Genomic DNA, 21,000 nt, shown 5'->3' on the forward strand with positions numbered 1-21,000 from the left:
ATATGATAATTTTTTAAAAATTTTAAAAAAGAGCCACATGCCATGCAAGCATGAGTTATACCACTAACTCTAGCACTACAGAACACAAGGCTTGCTTCTGCTTAGTGGCTTCTGTTCTAGTCTAGCTCTGGGTTCAATGAGACCCTGTCTTAAGGGAGTAAATCAGGATGATAGAGCAGAATGCTTATGGTCCTCTGCCTGTCCACTAATATGCATAGGTGAGTGTACCTCACACACCAAACTTTTTCCACTTTAAAGACTGACTATAGAGTTTGTTGTGAGGTCCTTTTATGTTTAGTGTGGGTGTGTTGCACTCAGTTACTACATTTAGTCTGCTGAATAATTCTAACAGTAAGATTCCTAGTGTCATGTAAGTCTTCCCATTGACACAAAGATGATGCCATCTGGAATCTGAGCATCTTTACGTGCAGTTCTGAAGTACTGGCACAGTCAAAAATAAAAAGCTGAAACACAGATGTCAAAACTTGTGTTCTAAGCTCTTAGTGTTGACCGTTGAGCAGTTTGGAGCTAGTCTCTAGTACTTCTGTCCTAAACTTGTGTACTTTTATAATTCTGATATGAAAACTTTCTACATTGAAGTAAATTGTGATTTGGAGAGCATTCAAAATGATACAATTACATGCTAGGGTTAAAACTCCCCAAAATATACTTTACATAAGAATTACTGAAGCTATATAAGGCCCTGATATCTGCTTAAGAAGCTCCGAGTTTTAAAAAGCAAAACCATGCACATTACCAGTGGCAAGTTCAGGTACAGACCTAAAATGCTATCTTACCATGCTTTAAGTTTTCTTGGTTAATCAGTCATGAAAGACCCTAAAGTTAAACATAATGAATGGGCCGGGTGTTGGTGGCCACACCTTTAATCCCAGCACTCGGGAGGCAGAGGCAGGCGGATCTCTGTGAGTTCGAGGCCAGCCTGGTCTCCAGAGTGAGTGCCAGGATAGGCTCCAAAGCTACACAGAGAAACCCTGTCTCGAAAAAAAAAAAAAAAAAAAAAAAAAAAAAAAAAAAAACCAAAAAAAAAACAAAACAAAAACAAAGAATGGTCATAAACTGCTGAGCCTTCTCATTGCTAAACCTAATCTCTATGCCCTGGTGTATTTTCAAGTGAGTTTGGAAAACTAATAACTGCATTTTGTGTGAAAAATGAGTATACAGATGGAACATCTTTTTTTTTTTAAGATTTATTATGTATACAGTGTTCTGTCTGCATGTATCCCTGCATGCCAGAAGGCACTAGCTCTCATTACAAATGGTTGTGAGCCACCATGTGGTTGCTGGGGATTGAACACCATGTGGTTGCTGGGGATTGAATTTAGGACCTCTAGATGAGCAGTCAATGCTCCTAACCTCTGAGCCATCTCTCCAGCCCCCCAAATGGAACATTCTTAAATACATCTTAGTCTCAGAGAAATATGCTGAGTAGAAGAAAGCTATGTTTTTTGTTTGTTTGTTTGATTGTTTTTTGGTTTTTCCCAACAGGCTTTCTCTGTGTAACAGCCCTAGCTGACTGTCCTGGAACTGACTTTGTAGGCCAGGCTGGCCTTGAACTCACAGAGATCCACCTGCCTCTGTCTGCAGATTAAAGGCATACACCACCACTGCTCAGCAAGAAAGCTGATCTTAAAGATTCCATAGTATGGTTCTATTTATGTACTAGAATGTATAAATAGTTGCCAGGGTTAAAGTGAGCACATGGCTATGACAGTAAATGGACAGCAGCAGGGATCTCTGGTAGAACTATTCTCTATCTTGACTTTTGGTGATCATACGAAACTGAATTCATTGTCCAGAAGCAAGTACATAAATGAGAATATATAAATTGGTGAGATCTCAGTAAGACAGGTCAGTTTTCTGCAAGACTTCACAATACAGAGGAACTAGGGAAAGACTCTATAGTCAGAATAATTTTATCCTACAATTACCTAGATTAAAATCATTTTATTTTTGTGTATGAGTATTCTGTCAGCACGTATGCCTGCATTACAGAAGAGGGCATCAGATCCCAAAAATAGATGGTTGTGAGCCACAATGTAATTGCTGGGACTTGAACTCAGGACCTTTGGAAAAATAACTAGTGTTCTTAACTGCAGAGCCATCTCTCCAGCCCATATTAAAAACAGTTTTTAAAACTCATAGGCTAGGCCGGACGTTGGTGGCCCATGCCTTTAATCCCAGCACTTGGGAGGCAGAGGCAGGAGGATCTCTGTGAGTTCGAGACCAGCCTGGTCTACAAGAGCTAGTTCCAAGACAGCCTCCAAAAAGCCACAGAGAAACCCTGTCTCGAAAAACAACAACAAAAAAACCAACCAAACAAACAAAAAATCTCATAGGCTAGGTGTGATGCCATGTGCCTATAATTCTAGCACTTGGGAGGCTGAATTACAGTAGATGGAGGATTGAAGGTCAGTCTGGGCTTATATAGTAGACTGTCTAAAATCAAAAATGTCGTCAGAGAGGTCCCTTTTTGTTTGTTTGATTGGTTTTTCGAGACAGGGTTTCTCTGTGGCTTTGGACAGAGAGGTCCCTCTTATAAGTGTTGTAAACACATAGTCTCTCTGGTATATTTTGAGTACTGGGGAAAACAAAATTTTTTTAACCTAAGGGTTCCAGAAAAGAGAAATGTTAGAATAGCTGTATTTCAGGGAGATGAGATAACTATTTGTATCCTGTGTCCCCAGGTGAGGTGAACAGGTCAAAAGAATAGGTCCCAGCAGACCTTGCATACACAGTATGCAACCCTGTGATACACACCTGTAATTACAACTGCTCAGAAACTGAAAAGTACCATTTCAAGACCAGTCTGGCAATTTAGGAAGATCCTGTTGAGGTTTTCAAATATTTTGTTTTTAACAATTGACTAGGACATTGGCATGGGATATAGAACCACAAATGAACAAGACATTGGCATAGGATATAGAACCACAAATGAGCAAGACTAGTACATTTAACTGTAACTGTAACAATTCGGTCTTTGGAGACAAAGTAAAAATCCTTTGAGGCTGACTATCTCCCTTTATGCATAAAAACTTTTAAACTATTGGGTGATCTGAAAGGATGGAAAGAGGCCATTCTTGAATAAAGAGTAGAAATAATAGTTGCCAGACAACTTCTGATATTCATGTAACTCCAAGTCAACTGAAGAAAGTCAGATTCAGATCACCAGAGGTGCTAAGCCCTCAGTGTCTCTTCATATTATAACCTAGTTGCCTTTTTGTTTTGTTTTGTCGTTTTTTTCGAGACAGGGTTTCTGTAGCTTTGGAGCCTGTCCTGGAACTCGTTCTGTAGACCAGGCTGGTCTCCTACTCGCAGAGATCCTCCTGCCTCTGCCTACTGAGAGCGAGTGCTGGTGCCAACACCGCCTAAAATCATCTGCCTACTAATCAGTTTCGAGTCCGCTGAACTTCTCTGTTTCTCTTTTTACAAATTTTAGTTCCTGGGAACTACTAAGTGACCACAGCGCTTAAGACAGGGACTCGCGGGGAAAACTTAAATACTTGCTCAATCTGCTGCAGAAACCAACCCTGAGAAAGGAAGAGGACAGCACGTAATTCCAGCTCGTAGCTGGAGAACGAAGAAGGCTTGTCCTCTCTGAGTTGCCGTACAGGATCTGTGCGGGCATCCTTGCTCGTCTCCCCGCCTCCTTCCACGTCAGCTAAGGATTTGGTGGAGCCGTCCCGGCAGCCGCTGGTTGGAGCCGTACTTGGCGGTCCCGCGGTTCCTTCCCGGCCGTCGCCCCTCGGAGCCAGGTAGCGGCCTAAGCCCCGCTTAGGCGGGTTTGCGCCGGTCGCGCGGGGTCGGTGAGCCACCGGACGGGGAGGCGCCGGGCGCTTGACTAGGCCGCGGCAACAGGCAGTGGGGGCGGGGAGCTGGGCCGCGGCCCCGGGGCTGTGAAACAGGGGTCTTCGCAGCCTCAGGCCTGGCCGTGCGCGGCCGGGGGCCGGGGAAGGGCGGCCGGGGCGCACCCACAGGGGACCCGCCACGGCGGAGGAGTCCAAGATTCTGCAGCGTCTTCGCTCGCGGGCTGCCATCCTGGAGCAGGTCTGGCTGTGTTGTGTTGGAAATCTCTGTCCGGTGACGTGGTGTTCCGGGTTGTCACTGTTGTGTGGACCTCGACTCCACAGCTTTCCATACCCTGGACCGGGGAGCGAACCAGGGCGGTGTGGTTGTCTCTTGAGTTCGTGGAAGGGAGGGAAGGAAGCGCTGTAGATTGACATCCTCAGAAGCCACCCGGAAAGAACTGGAGGCAGAATAAAGATCAGGATTGATTTGCGAAATTTGCCTCCCCCCCCCCCAACTGATACCTATATTCATTTTTTGTAGATTGCCCTGGAACCTTTCGTCCTTTTCATCTTGTATCGGGTTGATTATAAACAGAAACCATGACGGCAGCAGAGAACGTGTGCTATACGTTAATTAACGTGCCAATGGATTCAGAACCCCCTTCTGAAATCAGCTTAAAAAATGATCTGGGTAAATAGTTTCTTAATTCGAACGGAAATTGTATTAATTGATAGATTGAAAACATTAAAAATTGAACAAATTAATGTGATGTTTTTAGACATGTCTATATTGTGTAGCATTTAAATCCTGTCAAATATAATTGTCTCCTCAATATTCATCATTTCTTTATGATGAAAACGTTTCAAATCCTTTCATGGAGATTTTTAAACATACATAGTACATAGTTGTTAACTATGTATATGAGGCTCCCTGGTATACAGTATCATACCAGAATTTCTTATCTATTACTCATCCATTGGTCAGCCTTTCCCATCCTTCCTTACTCTCCTCAGCCTCAGTTAGCCCCCCTCCCCTTTTCTTTCTTGAATTAAGGCCATATTCTTTTTCCCAGGCTGGTGTAGAACTCACTAATAGGCCAGGGTGGCTTCAAATTTGCATCAGTTCTCTTACCTCAGCCTCCTAAGTGTTGAGATTACAGACACAGGCCATTAATTAGCTTCTGTGACAATGTAGATTGGTACATCTTAAAATTTTCTACTTTCAACCCCTTTTTCACTTGAGGAAGTTTTTTTAATTTATTATTTTTGTGCTGGTGTGTATGCATAATTATATGTGCAACCCAGAGGTAACCCTTAAGTCCCTTTCTCAATCATATTCTACCTTACTTGTTTTTTTAGATTTTCAGTTTGTTCTTAAGATTTATTTTTAATTATGTATATGCAGGGTGCACATGTAGGTGCCAATGTCAGTGGAGACCAGAAGTGTCGAACCCTCCTAGAACTGGATGGAGTTCCAGGCAATTGTGAGCCACCAGATGTGGATGTTGGGAATGGAGCTTGAATTCTCTGCAGGAGCATTATGTACACTTAACCACTGAGCTGTTTCCAGTTTCCAGACTCTCTTTGTTTTGTTTTGTTTTGTTTTTTTAATATTTATTTTCTTATTAGTGGGAAGTGGAGAGACAGATGTGCATAGCACTAGTGTGGTGTCAGTTCCCTTCTACCATGTGGCTTTTAGGTCAGGCATGGCAGCAGTGCCTTTTACCTGCTGAGCCTTCTCAGTGCTTCCCTTCACATTCTTTTTAGAGACAGGGTCTCTCACTGAACCTGAAGCTTGCTCATTTAGCTGGTCAGCAAGTCCCAGGGATCCTCTTGTTCCCATCTCTGAAGTGCTTAGGTGATAGGCCTGTGCTGCACCTGACTTTATACATAGTGCTAAAGATTGAACTCAGGTCCTCATGGTGTATGTGACAAGCACGTTACTGACTGAGCCAGCTCTCTAACCACTTCAGGCATCAATTTTTTTGTTTTGTTTTTTTGAGACAGGGTTTCTCTGTGTAACATCCCTGGCTGTCCTACAACTCACTCTTGTAGACCAGGCTGGCCTTGAATTCACAGAGATCTGCCTGCCTCTGCCTCCTGAGTGCTGGGATTAAAAGTGTGCACCACCATGCCTGGTGCAAATAATTTTTAAAATCATACATTATAGCACAATACAATTCTATTATATAATAATTTGATACTTACACATAAGAAATGACCATAGGAAAATATTAAAACTCTGTTTCACATAATTGAGCCATTATGTTTCTTTAGAGAAAAAGAAAGTTTGTGAGTATAGTAAAAAGCATTGTAGCTCATAACATACAATAGTCTAGAGTCTGAGCTGAGGTGCTTCAAATAACATTATTTGGTTTTATGTGTTAAGGGCATGTCCAGTGTAATGTGTGTCCAGTGTTATGTCCTCAAAATTATGGCTACAATGAAGTCCTACAGGAAATACTGGATTCATTAAGTGATTGTGAATTTTTTTTTTTTCATTTTGTGTTTAGAAGCAGTTCACTGTTGCCAAATTCCACGTTCAGTTGTGCTATCCAAAATCAGGTTGTGACTCACAATTTAGGAAGCTAGGATTAGGGATTGGAGGGATGGCTTAGTGGTTAAGAGCACAGGGTGCTGAGTTCAATCCCAAGCACTCACATGGCTGCTCATAAATTCTGGTTCTAGTGAATATGATGCCCTCTTCTGGTCTCCAAGAGCACTGCATGCATATAGTACACAGACATTCTGGCAGAAATACCAATACATACAAAATAATAAAATAATTTTTAAAGAAAAGAAAGAAAAACGCTATGATTAGGCCAGGGATATGACTCAAAGTAAAAATGCCACGTGTAGGCCAGGAAGATGACTCAAAGTAAAAACGCCATGTGTACCACGCTCTCTACACATGTACTATAGCAATAATAGTTAAAATATTGAAAAGACACTTAGAATCCAGATAAATATTGATATTTTGTAGTGAAAATTTAAAACTCAAGAGACTCCTTTACATTTCACATTCCCTTTATAGTTAGAAATGCTCAGTTTTTCTATAGTTTTGTTAAAGATTTTTTTTTGATGAGTTATGTGTACTTGTATGTGGATATGTGCACATTAGTGCAGTCCCTCAGGTAAGAAGAGGGTGGGTGTATCTAATCCCCTAGAGCTGGAGTTATAGGTGGATGTGAGCTGCCTAATGTGGGTGTTAGTAACTCACTCCAGGACTTCTTTAGTTGCACATACTGCCCTTAACCGCTTAGCCACCTCTCCAGCCTCCCATCTAGAACTTTGAAAATGTCTCCAGTAGATCTTTTATTTTTTAAGTAGTTTTGTTTTGTTTTCTGTTTTTTTTAAAAGATTTATTTATTATGTGTACAACATTCTGCCTCCATATATACCTGCATGCCAGAAGAGAGCACCATATCTCATTACAGATGATTGTGAGTCACCATGTGGTTGCTGGGAATTGAACTCAGGACCTCTGGAAGAACAGTCGGTGCTCTTAACCTCTGAGCCATCTCTCCACCCCCCAGTACATGTCTTAAGAAAAAGGAAAGTTTTTTTTTTTTACCTCTAGACTTGTAGTATTGGTATACAGAAATAGAATAATGTCCCAGTTTAATTTAATAAAGCTAAGAAAATAAAATCATTTAATTACTTGTCCCTTAAAACATTATAGTTTCTTTTCTTTCTTTCTTTTTTTTTTTTCTTCTTTTTTTGGTTTTTTGAGGCAGGGTTTCTCTGTGGGTTTGGAGGCTGTCCTGGAACTAGCTCTTGTAGACTAGGTTAGTCTCCAACTCACAGAGATCCGCCTGTCTCTGCCTCCCAAGTGCTGGGACTAAAGGTGTGGGCCACCACTGCCCGGCAACATTATAGTTCCTTACATTGGGTTTTGTTGTTGTTGTTTTGTTTTTTTGTTTGAGACCGGGTTTCTCTGTGTAACTTTGGAGCCTGTCCTGGAACTTGCTCTGTAGACCAGGCTGACCTTGAACTCACAAGAGATCCTCCTGCCTCCACCCCCCAAGTGCTGATATTAAAAGTGTGGGAAACCATTGGATGGCTTAATTTCTTACATAGCTTAATGTGTGACACTCAAATGGCTGACAATTTTCTATAGGTTATAGGTTGGTACAAACAAATGAAGTCAATACTGAACTAAATGTGAATATTCCTTACGACTTTGTATGTTAATTTTGAAAACTTTTTTTTGCAAAAGAAATAGACATGTTTTGAATTTTAAAAGCCTAAGCTCTGTTCCTTTTAAAGTATATACTGGCCATTCCCAGTGATACATACTTGTAGTTCCAACTGCTCAGAAGGCTGAAACAGAAGGTCACATTTTCAAAACTAGTCTTGGCAACTTAGGACCCTGTCCCAGTGAAGTGACAGGGGCTGTGGATATTGCTAAGTATAGCACTTGCCAAGCACTTGGGAGGCTCTGAATTCAGTACCCAGTATTAGGAAGACAAAAAAAAAAAAAAAAAAAAAAAGATGTGCTGTATAATTTAAGAATGTGAGATTGAGGATAGGGTTCTACTTTAGCCTGTCCTAGAGCTGGCCATGAACTGGAGATCCTCCTGTTCCAGTACTAAAATAAGAGGTGTGTGCCACCATACCCAGTGTGCAAAATGAGTCTGTTAAAGAAAAGATTTCCCACCCACTCACCCAGACAGGTTTTCTCTGTGTAACAGCCTGCAACTTGCTTTGTAGACCAGCTGGCTTCTAACTCACAGAGATCTGCCTGCCTCTGCCTCTGCCTCCACCTCCTGAGTTCTGGGATTAAAGGTGAGCACCATCACTGCCTGGCCAGAGAAAAGGTTTTTTTTGTGTGTGTGTGGGGGGGGGTTGTTTCTCTATATTGTTTTGGAGCCTGACCTGGAACTCACTCTGTAGACCAGGCTGGCCTCGAACTTGCTTCTGCTTCCCGAGTGCTGGGATTAAAGGTGTGCGCCTACACACCTGGCCCAACACTGTTTAAATACAATGAAAATTGTATTTCAAACATTGGAAGTTATCTTTTAGGAGGTACTTTGAAGTTAGTAAAGAGACTTACTATTTTGTTTGTCCGTGGTGGCACATACCTAGAATCCCAGCATTAGGGAGGGCAGAGGTAGGAGGAAAAGGAGCAATATATCTTTCTCAGTGTAAGTTGTCAGAATAAAGGGAAATTGAAGTTAGGGCAGTTAAAATACAGATAGCATAAGTTTTTTGTTTGATGTTAAACTTGCTTTTGGGGCTGTAGTTATGAATTAAGATCTATTCTGCTGAACTTTTGGAAATCTATTAATTTGTAAACAGAAGAAGCCATCAAGGTTATAATGACCTAATTTTATGACTTTTAGACTTTGTGTCTTTTAGATATCAAACAGAATAGGGAACAAAATGCCTGAAACATCTTAAAGGGAACTGTGGAATCTAGCCCAGTGGTCAAGCACTCATGAACAAGGTTCTGGATTTCAATCCTGAGACCAAGATAAAACCTAAAGAGGGAGGGAGCTTAGAATAAAGAAACAAAAGACCTTTTAGCCTCTTGAGTACCACTTTAATCACTTAAAACATTGTTTTTCTTAATCAAATATGAGGATTTTGTCTCTTCTGCATGATAGGATGTAACTATGGGTAATAATACATAGTCTTTAGGGTGATAAAGGACATTTTGGGTTTTTTGTTTGTTTTTGAGACAAGGTCTCATATAGCCCAGACTGGCCTTCAGCACAGTGTGTAGATGAGGTTGACTTTGGACTCTTGATCATCCTGCCTCACTGCTAGATTGCTGGGATTACAGAAATGTGCTATCAGGATCATTGACAAGCAACTGATTTACTCAGTGTGATTCCTCTGAAGCTTGAGCTCTGCTTGTGACCCTAACAAGTAGTCATGTATAGTCTGTCTCTTTGACAAAAAGAACTATTTTAAAATATTTTTAAAGATTCATTTATTTACATGTATGAATGTTTTGTCAGCATTCATATATATACACCATATGTATGCTCACTGCCCAGAGAGTTCGGAAAAATGTGTAGATCCTCCAAACTGGAGTTAGAGGTGGTTGTAAGCCATGATGAGGATGCTAGTAATTCCTCAAGCATGTGTCTTCTGCAAGAGTAACAAGTGCTCTAAACCATCAAGCCATCTCTCCAGTCCCAAGAACTCTTTTGATAGCTGTCTCATAATTAGACCCCATTGACAATATTTTTCTTATGATAGCCATAGGATTACGTCTTCTCTTTGTCCTCTCTTCTTTCAAATATTTGATTTGTTTATTTTTAATTTATTTTATATGTATTAGTGTTTTGTCTTCAGAGATCAGAAGAGGGTGTCAGACTCAAACCCAGCTCCTCTGGAAGAGCAGCCAGTGCTCCTAACTGCTAAGCCATTTGTCCAGCTCTGATTTTATGATAGAAACAATTATGGTAGCATTGTACTTATTCTGTACTTCTATCTGCCTTTGAATTTTAGACCCAGAAGATTTTTTTTTTTGGCTTTCCTCCCTCATTTCTTTTTTTTTCTCTTTATTATTATTATTATTATTATTATTACTATTACTATTATTATTATTATTATTAATTCAAGTTAGGGAACAGGCTTGTTTCACATGTAATTCCCCTCTCCCTCTCCCTCCCCTCACCCCCATTCCTTCTCCCCCAGACCCAGAAGATTTTTAATACCATTAATTTCCCAGTATTCATAATACTTAAAATTATAGATTTCTTTTCATAAAATATCAAAAAAAATTTGTTCTGTTTGTTTTCTTGAGACAGGGTTTTTCTGTGTAGTCCTGTCTTATAACTCTTTGTAGACCAGGCTGGCATCGAACTCAGAGATCCGCCTGCCTCTGCCTCCCAAGTGCTGGGATTAAAGGCATGTGCCACCACCACCTAGTTCCATAAAATATTTTATAGTGAATAATTTTTATCCTTGGTTAAACTTCCTTTTTATTATAAATAATATATCCTAAATTCTAATCGGTGGCTACTGATTCAACATTTTAGTTTTTATTCAGTTGTTCAGATGGACAAGAAAAGAAAGTGTCTAAAGTTACATGAATATTGAGGACCCTTTTAAAAATTTTAATAAAGGTCACTCTGTTCATGCTACCCTTTTTAAAAAATGGCTATAACTGAGAAAATGCACATAAAATGTGTTATTTTGAGTTTAAAGGATTTACTTTGGTTTTTTTGTTTTTTGGTATTGGTGGGGGACACATCTGTTAAAGTCATGTGGTTTAGCAATATAGGTTCAGGAACCACATTAACTAAATTGGTCAGGGACCAGAAGACTAATCTAGTACCCTCAAATCCTGTGTAAGGCATCTGAGATTCAGAGACAAAATATTCAAACATTTCATTTGGATTTGTAACCTTATTACCAAAGCTGATAGTAAATTTAGTTTGTTTTGCTCATAGCCTTTTTAAACTATCCGAGGAACTTGGTTTTGAAATAATTATGCTTTTTTTGTTTTTTTAAATGATTGAATCAGAGAAAGGTGATGTGAAGTCCAAGACTGAAGCTTTGAAGAAAGTAATCATTATGATTCTGAATGGTGAGAAGCTCCCTGGACTCCTGATGACTATCATCCGTTTTGTGCTGCCACTCCAGGATCACACCATCAAAAAGTTGCTTCTTGTGTTCTGGGAAATTGTTCCTAAAACAACTCCAGATGGAAGACTTTTACATGAGATGATTCTTGTGTGTGATGCGTATAGAAAAGTAAGCCAAATCATAACTGTGCTTTGTTATTTTTGTAGTTATAAAATTGCTCTAATAGATACTTTTTTAGCTTTCAAAAATGAGATCTTTGATGTGATGAGAAATTGTAAATATTTATTATTGAAGTGTGTTCAGCCTATGGCAATAGGTTTAGGCTGCATGAGGTGGGGATAGCTGTGAATGCTGCTCAACATAAAAACCTAACATGCTATTTGATTCTTTTTGGTGGATTTAGGGCTGGGGGTTTTATTTGGTTTTATTTTTCTTGGTTTTTATTTTTCTCAATAGTTAACATAACTATTGAGTTAGTCTCAGTATGAACTTTTAGATGACAGTTTTATTGTAATGTTAAAAGATTGGATACACCTGTAAAATTTATGATAAACATTTTGTATTGTTGCCTTTTCCTATATTTTCTGTGTTATTAAAAAAAATGGTGAAATACATAAAAATGACTTTAGAGGAATCAGAAGAAAACCAGTAATCTAGATCTTTTCCCTAAAAGTAACTTTAATTTTTTCAAATTAGAAAGTATTATGTTTAAATCTTGATTTTTATAAAAGGCTGACTCTTAGGCTTATGAGATGGCTCATCAAGTAAAGTACTTGCTGCCAAGCCTGATAACCCAAGTGTGGTCCCCAGGACCCACAAGGTGCAAGGAGAGAATGTATTCTTGCAAGTTGTCCTTTGACCTCTGCAGAGTTTTCAAATACACACACACACACACACACACACACACACACACACACACACACACACACACACACAAATAAATAATTAAATGTAAGGGTTTTTAAAGCTGAAACTCAATGTTTCCTACTGTAATTTTTATATCAGGATCTTCAGCATCCTAATGAGTTTATTCGAGGATCAACTCTTCGTTTCCTTTGCAAATTGAAGGAAGCAGAATTGTTAGAACCTTTAATGCCCGCTATCCGTGCTTGTTTAGAACATCGTCACAGCTATGTTAGGAGAAACGCTGTTCTAGCAATCTACACTATCTACAGGTAAGGAAAGATATTCCTTTGCTTTATTTCTATTTTAAATGCTTTAGACTAGAGGTTCCAGCGTGGTTGGTTGCAGAATGTATGTACTTGTAAATGATGCATGGTTAGGGTGTTCCCTACAGTGACCATCATTCCTAATTGTGTTGTTGCAGTTCATTTAGTTCATATATCTTTACTTGCTAAAGGCATTGCATTTTTTTACCTTGTTTTAAAATTCTAATTTTGAACAGTATGGGTCTTGTATTAGAAGCTTTGAGGAAGGAACTCTTTTAATGAAAAAGGCTGCAGTTCTTAACTAATTCTTGTTATTATAACAGTTGAAAATTTAGTCTGGACGAGTGGTGCAGGGAGCCTGAGTCAGGAGGATGAGAGTCTGAGGCCAGTCTGGGCAACTTAATGAGTCTCTACAAATAGAAAAGGTTGGGGACATGCCTCAGTGAGTGAGTGTTTATTTAGCAGGAACAAGGCCTTGAAACAGTCATTAGAGTAAAATAATAAAGCTGGAGATTTTGAACTTTAAAACAATTGTAAGATTCAGAGGAGGCTAAAGTGCTAAATTGTTATAGTCATGGCTCTCAGTCCGTGTAAGTTATGGGGCTGGTGGTAGAGCTCAGAAGCAGAGTCCTTGCCTAGAATGAGTGAGGGTGGTCCTGGGTTGGATTCCTAGTACTGCCAGTTTAACATACAGTATATATCATATATTTTGTGTCTGTGCATGTGTGTGCACCTGCATGTTTGTATAAGCATCTATGTATGTTCAGGCTAGAGAACTACATTAGGTACTGTTTCTCAGGCACCATCAACCTTTAACTTTGACACAAGGTCTCTCAGTGGCTAAGAACTCACCACATAGTCTAGGCTGGCTCACCAGAGAGCCGCAGATATCTTTTTGTTAGTCATGTTCTCAGAGTACACATCATCAAGCCTGACTTTTTTTCCTCCCTCGCTCCCTTCCTCCCTTTGTGTGTTAACACCTTGGCTATCCTGGAACTCCCTTTGTGGACCTAGCTGGCTTCAAACTCACAGAACTCTGCCTTCCTTTGCCTCATAGAGTGCTGAGATTAAAGGCATTTGCCATCACGCCCAGCTTAGGGTTTTATTTGTTTGTGGGTTGGTTTTTTTGCATTGGTTCTTGGGATGTAACTTAGGTTTACATGTACTTTACCATCAAAGTTACATCTTCAGCCCCTGAAATGTTTTTATAAGTATCTTTGTACTTTACTATATTACTTGACTGAAACACAATTACATTTATCTTAATGTTATGCTATCTGTTGACAGTGGTATTTTGTTGATAATGTAATTGAATTCTTAAATGTTGCCAGAGGCACTTTATATATTTTAGAAATTTAAAGGTCACATAAACATGGAGCACATAGCATGTTAGAAAACAATTGAAAATTTGATAAGCGATCTGGCTGTATGATGCAATTAGGAATTTTTGTAGCTATGATAACAGATTCTGTTATGATATTCCTTTTTTTAAATTATCACTGTTTTGTTTTATGTATATAGGTATTTTGCCTGCATGTATGTATGTGCACCACTGTTGTACCTAGTATTCAAGAAGGCCAGAAAAGGGTTTCGGATACTCTGGAAATGGAGTTATAGACAGTTGTGAGCCACCGTGTGGGTGCTGGGAATAGAATCTTGTTCTCTGGAGGAATAGCCAGTGCTCCTAAACACCAACTTGTCTCTCCTGCTCCAACATATTATCTTTTATGCTAATATTTATCATTCTGTGTACTATAAATGCTTTAAGGTTTCTAAAGTAGTAGTGTTAGTAAATACATTGCACAGATAATGAAAACATTCCATTTTACTGTTTATAATTCTTAAGGAAGGTTGTAATACTGTGAAGATTAATACTATCATCCTAAAGACAGTCATTTGACATCAGTTAATAGAATATGTGTTAAATAAATCAATCTATCTGAATTAAACTAGAAACTAATTTGTTAATTTAATAAATTTTTAGTCTATTATTTCTTCCCCCACTTCTAATTGATACATAACTGTCATGTCCAGAAAGTAATTAAAATAGGAAAGTGGGTTTTTATTTAATATGAATGTTACCTGTTTTGTTTAAAGAAATTTTGAACATCTTATTCCTGATGCTCCTGAGCTGATACATGATTTTCTGGTAAATGAGAAGGATGCAAGCTGCAAAAGAAATGCATTTATGATGCTAATTCATGCAGATCAGGTAAAGTGCCTAAAAATTGTTTCTATAGTTAAATGAAAATTAAAAATACTACAAGATCCTCTTTTCTTTTTCTTTTTGGTATGTTTTCTTTTCTTTATTGGTGTTTTTGAGGCAGGGTCTCACTATGTAGCTCAAGCTAGCCTTGAACTCACAGAAATACAGCTGCTTCTACCTCCCAAGTGCTAGGATAAAAGGCATGTTCCACTGTGCCTAGTCTCAGCATGTAGCATGGTTTTGTTTTTGTTTTTGTGCTTTTGTTTTGTTTTGTTTTGTTTTTTGAGACAGGGTTTCTCTGTGGCTTTGGAGCTGTCCTGGAACTAGCTCTTGTAGACCAGGCTGGTCTCGAACTCACAGAGATCTGCCTGTCTCTGCTCCCGAGTGCTGGGATTAAAGGCATGCGCCCGGCTTAGCATGTTTTTAATTAGTAGGTTGGAGTACTATGGTTCGAAGTCTACAGATCAAGTTCCAGGTTAGCCAGGACTACACAGAGAAACCCTATCTCTAAAAAATAAAAGTATTAATGTTTTTCCTGAGGTTCATAGTTCTGTGTGTACATTGTCTGATCATGAGGCTGCTTGGGAGATTTTTCTTTCAGGTCTCAGTAATAAGAATGTAGCTATACTCTATTCATTTTGGGGTTTTGTGACAGAATTCCCCTATGTAGCCAGCTGGCCTGGAACTTGCTGTGTAGACCAGGCTGACCTCAAATCTGCAGTGATCCTTCTGCCTCTGCCTCTCAGATGCTGGAATTATAGTCATCGGCCACCACACCTGATTTAGGAATAACTACACACTTAAATGGCTGGTTTATATCAATTTTATGAATATCCTGAATCATGTAGGACTTAGTACTTTTTCCCCAGCTTTACCTGTTAGAGAAATTCAGGCAATACAGGAGCTGGAGAGATGGTTCAGTGGTTATGAGCACTGTTTGTCTAGAGGTCCTGGGTTCAATTCCCAGCACCTACATGGCTGCTCACAACCTCCTATAGCTGTAGTCCCATGGGATCCAATGCCATCTACTGGTGTGCAGAAAAATACCTATACATATAAGTAAATAATTAAAATAAACTAAAATCAGACAATACATATGTGGCCCAACTCTAGAAAATGTTTTGATTTTCTGATGTACACTTGTGTTAGCTATTCTCTTAGTTTCTTTTACTTCCCCTCCCCCTAACCAATTCCTTTAAGCCCCAGTGTTTTTGTTAGTTTTATATTTGGGGCTAGTACTTCTAAAGTTGTATTAATTCATTACACCAAATGAAGAGTATGATAAATGTATTCTTATTTTTAGGATCGAGCTTTGGATTATTTAAGTACATGTATTGATCAAGTTCAAACATTTGGAGACATTCTACAGTTGGTTATTGTTGAACTAATATATAAGGTAAGTGATAATTTATGATATGTAAATAAATTCAACAATTTAAGACAAAAGGAAGTAGTCTTATTCTGGAATATTTCTCAATTGCTATGATAATTTTTTATGTGATATTGTATATATTTATTTATTGTGAGCATGCCTCAGGGAATAACTTTTTTGAGGGTGTCTTTCTACTCTGTGAGTCCCAGGGATTTAACTCAGATTACCAGGCTTTATGGCAAGTGTCTTAACCCACATTGCCATCTCACTGACCTCAATAGTTATGTTTTAATAATAAAGATGTTATTAAATATCTTAATTTATATCTTCTTAAAGCCTTTTCTCTTTCATAACCTTATTGTGTTTCCTAAGTACTTACTTCTATTCTTTTTAAACCTCTGTAAGAAATTAGTCAGTGTCAGGCTGGAGAGATGGCTCAGAGGTTAAGAGCACTGGCTGCTCTTCCAGAGGTCCTGAGTTCAATTCCCAGCAACCACATGGTGGCTCACAACCATCTGTTATGAGATCTGGTGCCCTCTTCTGGTGTGCAGATATACATGGAAGCAAAATGTTGTATACATAATAAATAAAATCTTTAAAAAACAAAACAAAACAAATTAGTTAGTGTCACTCACTAAATCATTGTATATTGCCCAGTCATTGAATGGATTATGAATTAGGCTTTTGAATAAAATGCAGGTTTTTCTTTATTATATATCAGACTGCTTTGAAAAACTAAAAATTAATAAAATTTGTAAATGCTTTATTTTTAAGAGTGAATAGGCAGGGACAGTAAAATGGCTCAGCAGGCAAAGGTATGTGGGGCACAAGCCAGGTGCCCTAAGTTTCATTCCCAGAACCCACATAAAGGTGGAAGGAGAGATCTGAGATACCATTCAACTACCACGTGTGCATGCACAACCCCTTGTTCCCCCCATGTCATGGACACAGATGCACAATAATTTTTTGAAAAATACTCTTAAAGTGAAGAGAAACTAAAACTCCTTACCATGCTTTGGAAACATTTGGGAGTATTGTAGTTTTAAAGTTTGTGACAATCCTGTGGTGAACAAATCTCTCAGCATTAGTTTTCCAATAATATTGTCAGTGTTTTACAATATTAACCAGCTACTAACCCAAAGGTAGCTTCTGGGTTGAGTGGAAGAAAAGGGACATACCTCTCTCAATATTAATCAAATACTAGAAATAATTAAACTTTGTGTTGTGGTTTAAATATGTCCCCAAAAGTCTTGGATCTCAGTGTGTGTCACTGTAGAAGTATTGGAACATAAGAGGTGAAGCATAGTGGGAAGTTATTGGGGGCCACTGCTCTTAAAAGATGAAAGTGGTCCGGGCGGTGGTGGCGTATATCTTTAATCCCAGCACTTGGGAGGCAGAGGCAGGCGGATCTCTGTGAGTTCGATGAAACCAGCCTGGTCTACAAGAGCTAGTCCCAGGTCAGCCTCCAAAGCCACAGAGAAACCCTGTCTCGAAAACCAAAAACAAAAGATGAAAGTGGGGACTGAAGAGATGGCTCAGAGGTTAAGAGTATTGGCTGCTCTTCCAGAGGTCCTGAGGTCATTTCCCAGCAACTACATGGTGGCTCACAGCTGTCTGTAATGAGATCTTCTGGTATATATATACAGTATTCTGCAGGCAGAATACATAATAAATAACTTTTGTTTTTCAAAACAGGGTTTCTTTGTATAACAGCCTTAGCTGTTCTGGAACTCGCTCTGTAGACCAGGCTGACCTCAAAATAAATAACTTAAAAAAAAAAAAAGATAAAAGTGGTTTTCATGAAACCCTGAAGTAGTTCTCAGAGGACAATGTAGGAAGATCAAGCCCTGAGGATTGAGTCAAAGCACTTGTAGAACACTGTCTAGCCCACACAGGCCCTGGATTTGCTCTTACTATTGATGAAACTGGGGGAAGGGTCAGCATTTTATTGGCAGCATTTTTGTTGTAGGGGTTTTATGAGGGTTGGAGGATGGGGTATTGGCTGTGCAACCCAGCCTAGTCTTGACTCCTGGATTCAGCTATCCTCCTGTATTGACTGCACTCTAGATTACAGTGTCTTTTGAAAGAGTCAATTGTCATAATGTTCTGATAAAATAAAAGGTAAATGTCATCCAGGTTGTCTTCATAGTCACAATCCTTAGCTTTCTGAGTGCTGGGATTACAGATGTCTACGACTACCACTCTCAGCATGTTTCTTTTTTGGCTTGGCATCAAGAACAAAAGTTTTGATAAAATTTAATAGTCTATGAGGACATTTATATTAGTGGAGTGATAAATGTGTTCTTTGACTTTTTTCTCACTTGTTTAAAATGCAAGTATCTTTTATAAGCCTACTGAAGACCTTTTGTGAAGCAATGAAATGTAAATTATTGTAACATGAATAAATGAAAGAACCCAGAGACTGATACTGGGTTTCAAACTTCAAGCTGAATATCAGAAAAGCAAAGCAGGTGGCCACTAGCTTCTTACCTCTACCTCAGGCTGAATGGGCTGATCCTGGCTCCATGAGCTTTCACCAATCCTCAGAATGTAACCTCTCCTCAGTGTGGCTGGAGAATGAATGCCTCTAATGACTACTGAAGATCCTGCTCCTATCTTTTATACCCTTGTGCTGAAATTAAAGGACTGTGGTCTGTTGCTCTTTTAGACTGATTCAATCTTGTGTATCCCTGGGTGGCCTTGAACTCGGAGATCTGTCTATCTGTTAATCCTGAGTCCTAGGATTAAAGGTGTGTGCCGCCACTTTGTAGCTTTTGGCTCCTGGGATTAAAGTTGTGTGTCGCCACTCCCTGATGACTATAGCTTAAGGCTGACTTTGCTTTACTGAATCCTCAATGGCTTTAGTAAATCATAAATGATAATCACTACAAATTATGATAAAACGAGTAAATACAGGAATGGTTATGACAGTTACTTTAATTTACTTTTTAATTTCTTGTGTGTGCATGCAACCCTATGGAGGTTAGAGGGTAACTTTGTGGAGTAGGAGGTGCTTTCTCTGTACTTTTGTGTGCGTTCAGGAATCAAACTCATGTTGCTAGCTAGCACCACAAATACCTTTACCCTTTGAGCCATCTTGCTAGTTCCTGTGACAGTTATTTGAAACTAATAATTTCTTTCTGAAATTATCTGTGTTTGTTACATGTCACCCAGTGTTGACTGGTATTTTTGTATATCTTTCAAATGTTATTCATAGTTTTCATACTGTGTTTTATGTGCAATATGTCCTTTAAATCATCTTAAGCCTGAATGTTTTTATGTTCCCAGGTCTGTCATGCTAATCCTTCAGAAAGGGCCCGTTTCATTCGCTGTATCTATAACTTACTGCAATCATCTAGTCCGGCTGTAAAATATGAAGCTGCAGGAACATTGGTAACTCTGTCAAGTGCACCAACTGCAATAAAGGTACTTTGGGAAAAAGATGCTAGACATCCTGTTTTATTCCTTATAATTTTAAGACACTGCAATTCATTATGTGGTTGCTTGATATACTTGTGCCTATATGTCCAACCTTTGACATCATTATCATCACATCTACAAAGTTACTGCTTGAGAAACACACAACTGAGTTAAAGGGGGAAAAAAAAACAATGCCCCCAACACACATGTGTGTGAGTGCATGAGCGCGCACGCACACGCACACACACACACACACACACACACACACACACACACACACACACACACACACACACACACACACACACACACACACACACACACACACACACACACACACACACACACACACACACACACACACACACACACACACACACACACACACACACACACTGCTTTAAATAAGTACACTTTTGTCCTGGGTTACATTCCTAACTGTCCTTGACTATCAGGCCACAGACTGGATTTTGTAAGATGATTTGCCTCCTTATGTAATTCAGCCTTTTCTTCCTGTTTTCACACACTTATGTAAAGAGAGAGAAAGAGATGGAGAATAACAGTATCTACGGTTTTTATTGCTGTGAAGAGACACCATGATCATGGCAACTCTTATAAAGGAAAAACATTTAATTGGGGTGGCTTACATTTTAGAGGTTTAGTCCAGTATCATCATCATGCTACATGGTGCTTTAGAAGGAGCTGAGAGTCCTACATCTTGACCCTGACAAGCAACAGGAAGTGGTCTGAGTATCACACTGAGTATAATAACTTAAACAAAGGAAACCTCAAAGCCCACCCCCACAGTGACATACTTATTCCTACAAGGCCACACCTATTCCAACAAAGGCACATACCTCCTAATAGTGCCACTCCTTTTGGGAGCCATTTTCTTTTAAACAGTATCTAATTTCTAGAGAATTACACTGATGTTTTAAGATTTCTCTTCATAATTATGTTAAAAACTGGATCTACAATGGTGACTTCTAAAAAATTTAATTGGGGATCTTTAATAGTAGAATATTGCTTTGCTTTTCTTTTGTTTATTCCATCAAGACTAGAAGCCGGCTAGTATACATTGTTGAATCTACTGTTTTACCCATTAATACTTAAAACACTTTTTATTTAGAAATAATTTTAAACTTATGGGGAAGTCACAGAAATAGGATAGAGTTCCCATACATTCCTCTTCCAGCATCCTATAATGTTCATACATTGTATAATCATCATATAATTATCAAAACCAAATTAACATTGGCATAGTATTGTCAAATAGAGTAAATAGATTCTGTTCAAATTTCTAATTTTTCCATTAATGCCTCTTTCTGTTTCATGATCCATTCTAGGATCCCACAGTTTATTTTGTTGTCTGTCTGAGTCTCCTCTAGTCTGTAAGGGTTCTTCAATTTTACTTTTCATGTCTTCATAAAGAATACCATTTTGTTTGTAAGAGATTCCAGAACTTGTTTTTATCTCATGTTT

At 38.9% G+C, this 21,000-nt stretch overlaps 1 protein-coding gene across 1 annotated transcript in view; it reads left to right on the top strand.

The window, feature by feature from the left end:
* The first annotated feature begins 3,634 nt into the window (after window positions 1-3,634).
* Window positions 3,635-21,000, top strand: part of Copb1 (COPI coat complex subunit beta 1) — a 42,232-nt gene continuing 24,866 nt past the window's right edge. The window contains exons 1-7 of the mRNA XM_027410132.2: window positions 3,635-3,773; window positions 4,348-4,497; window positions 11,290-11,519; window positions 12,357-12,526; window positions 14,618-14,732; window positions 16,030-16,122; window positions 19,387-19,524. Coding sequence (XP_027265933.1) covers window positions 4,407-4,497; window positions 11,290-11,519; window positions 12,357-12,526; window positions 14,618-14,732; window positions 16,030-16,122; window positions 19,387-19,524 — 837 coding nt within the window. The 5' untranslated portion in view covers window positions 3,635-3,773; window positions 4,348-4,406. The remainder of the gene's footprint in view (window positions 3,774-4,347; window positions 4,498-11,289; window positions 11,520-12,356; window positions 12,527-14,617; window positions 14,733-16,029; window positions 16,123-19,386; window positions 19,525-21,000) is intronic.

Source organism: Cricetulus griseus, chromosome 3 (genome assembly GCF_003668045.3).
Source record: "Cricetulus griseus strain 17A/GY chromosome 3, alternate assembly CriGri-PICRH-1.0, whole genome shotgun sequence".
Classification (NCBI taxonomy): domain Eukaryota; kingdom Metazoa; phylum Chordata; class Mammalia; order Rodentia; family Cricetidae; genus Cricetulus; species Cricetulus griseus.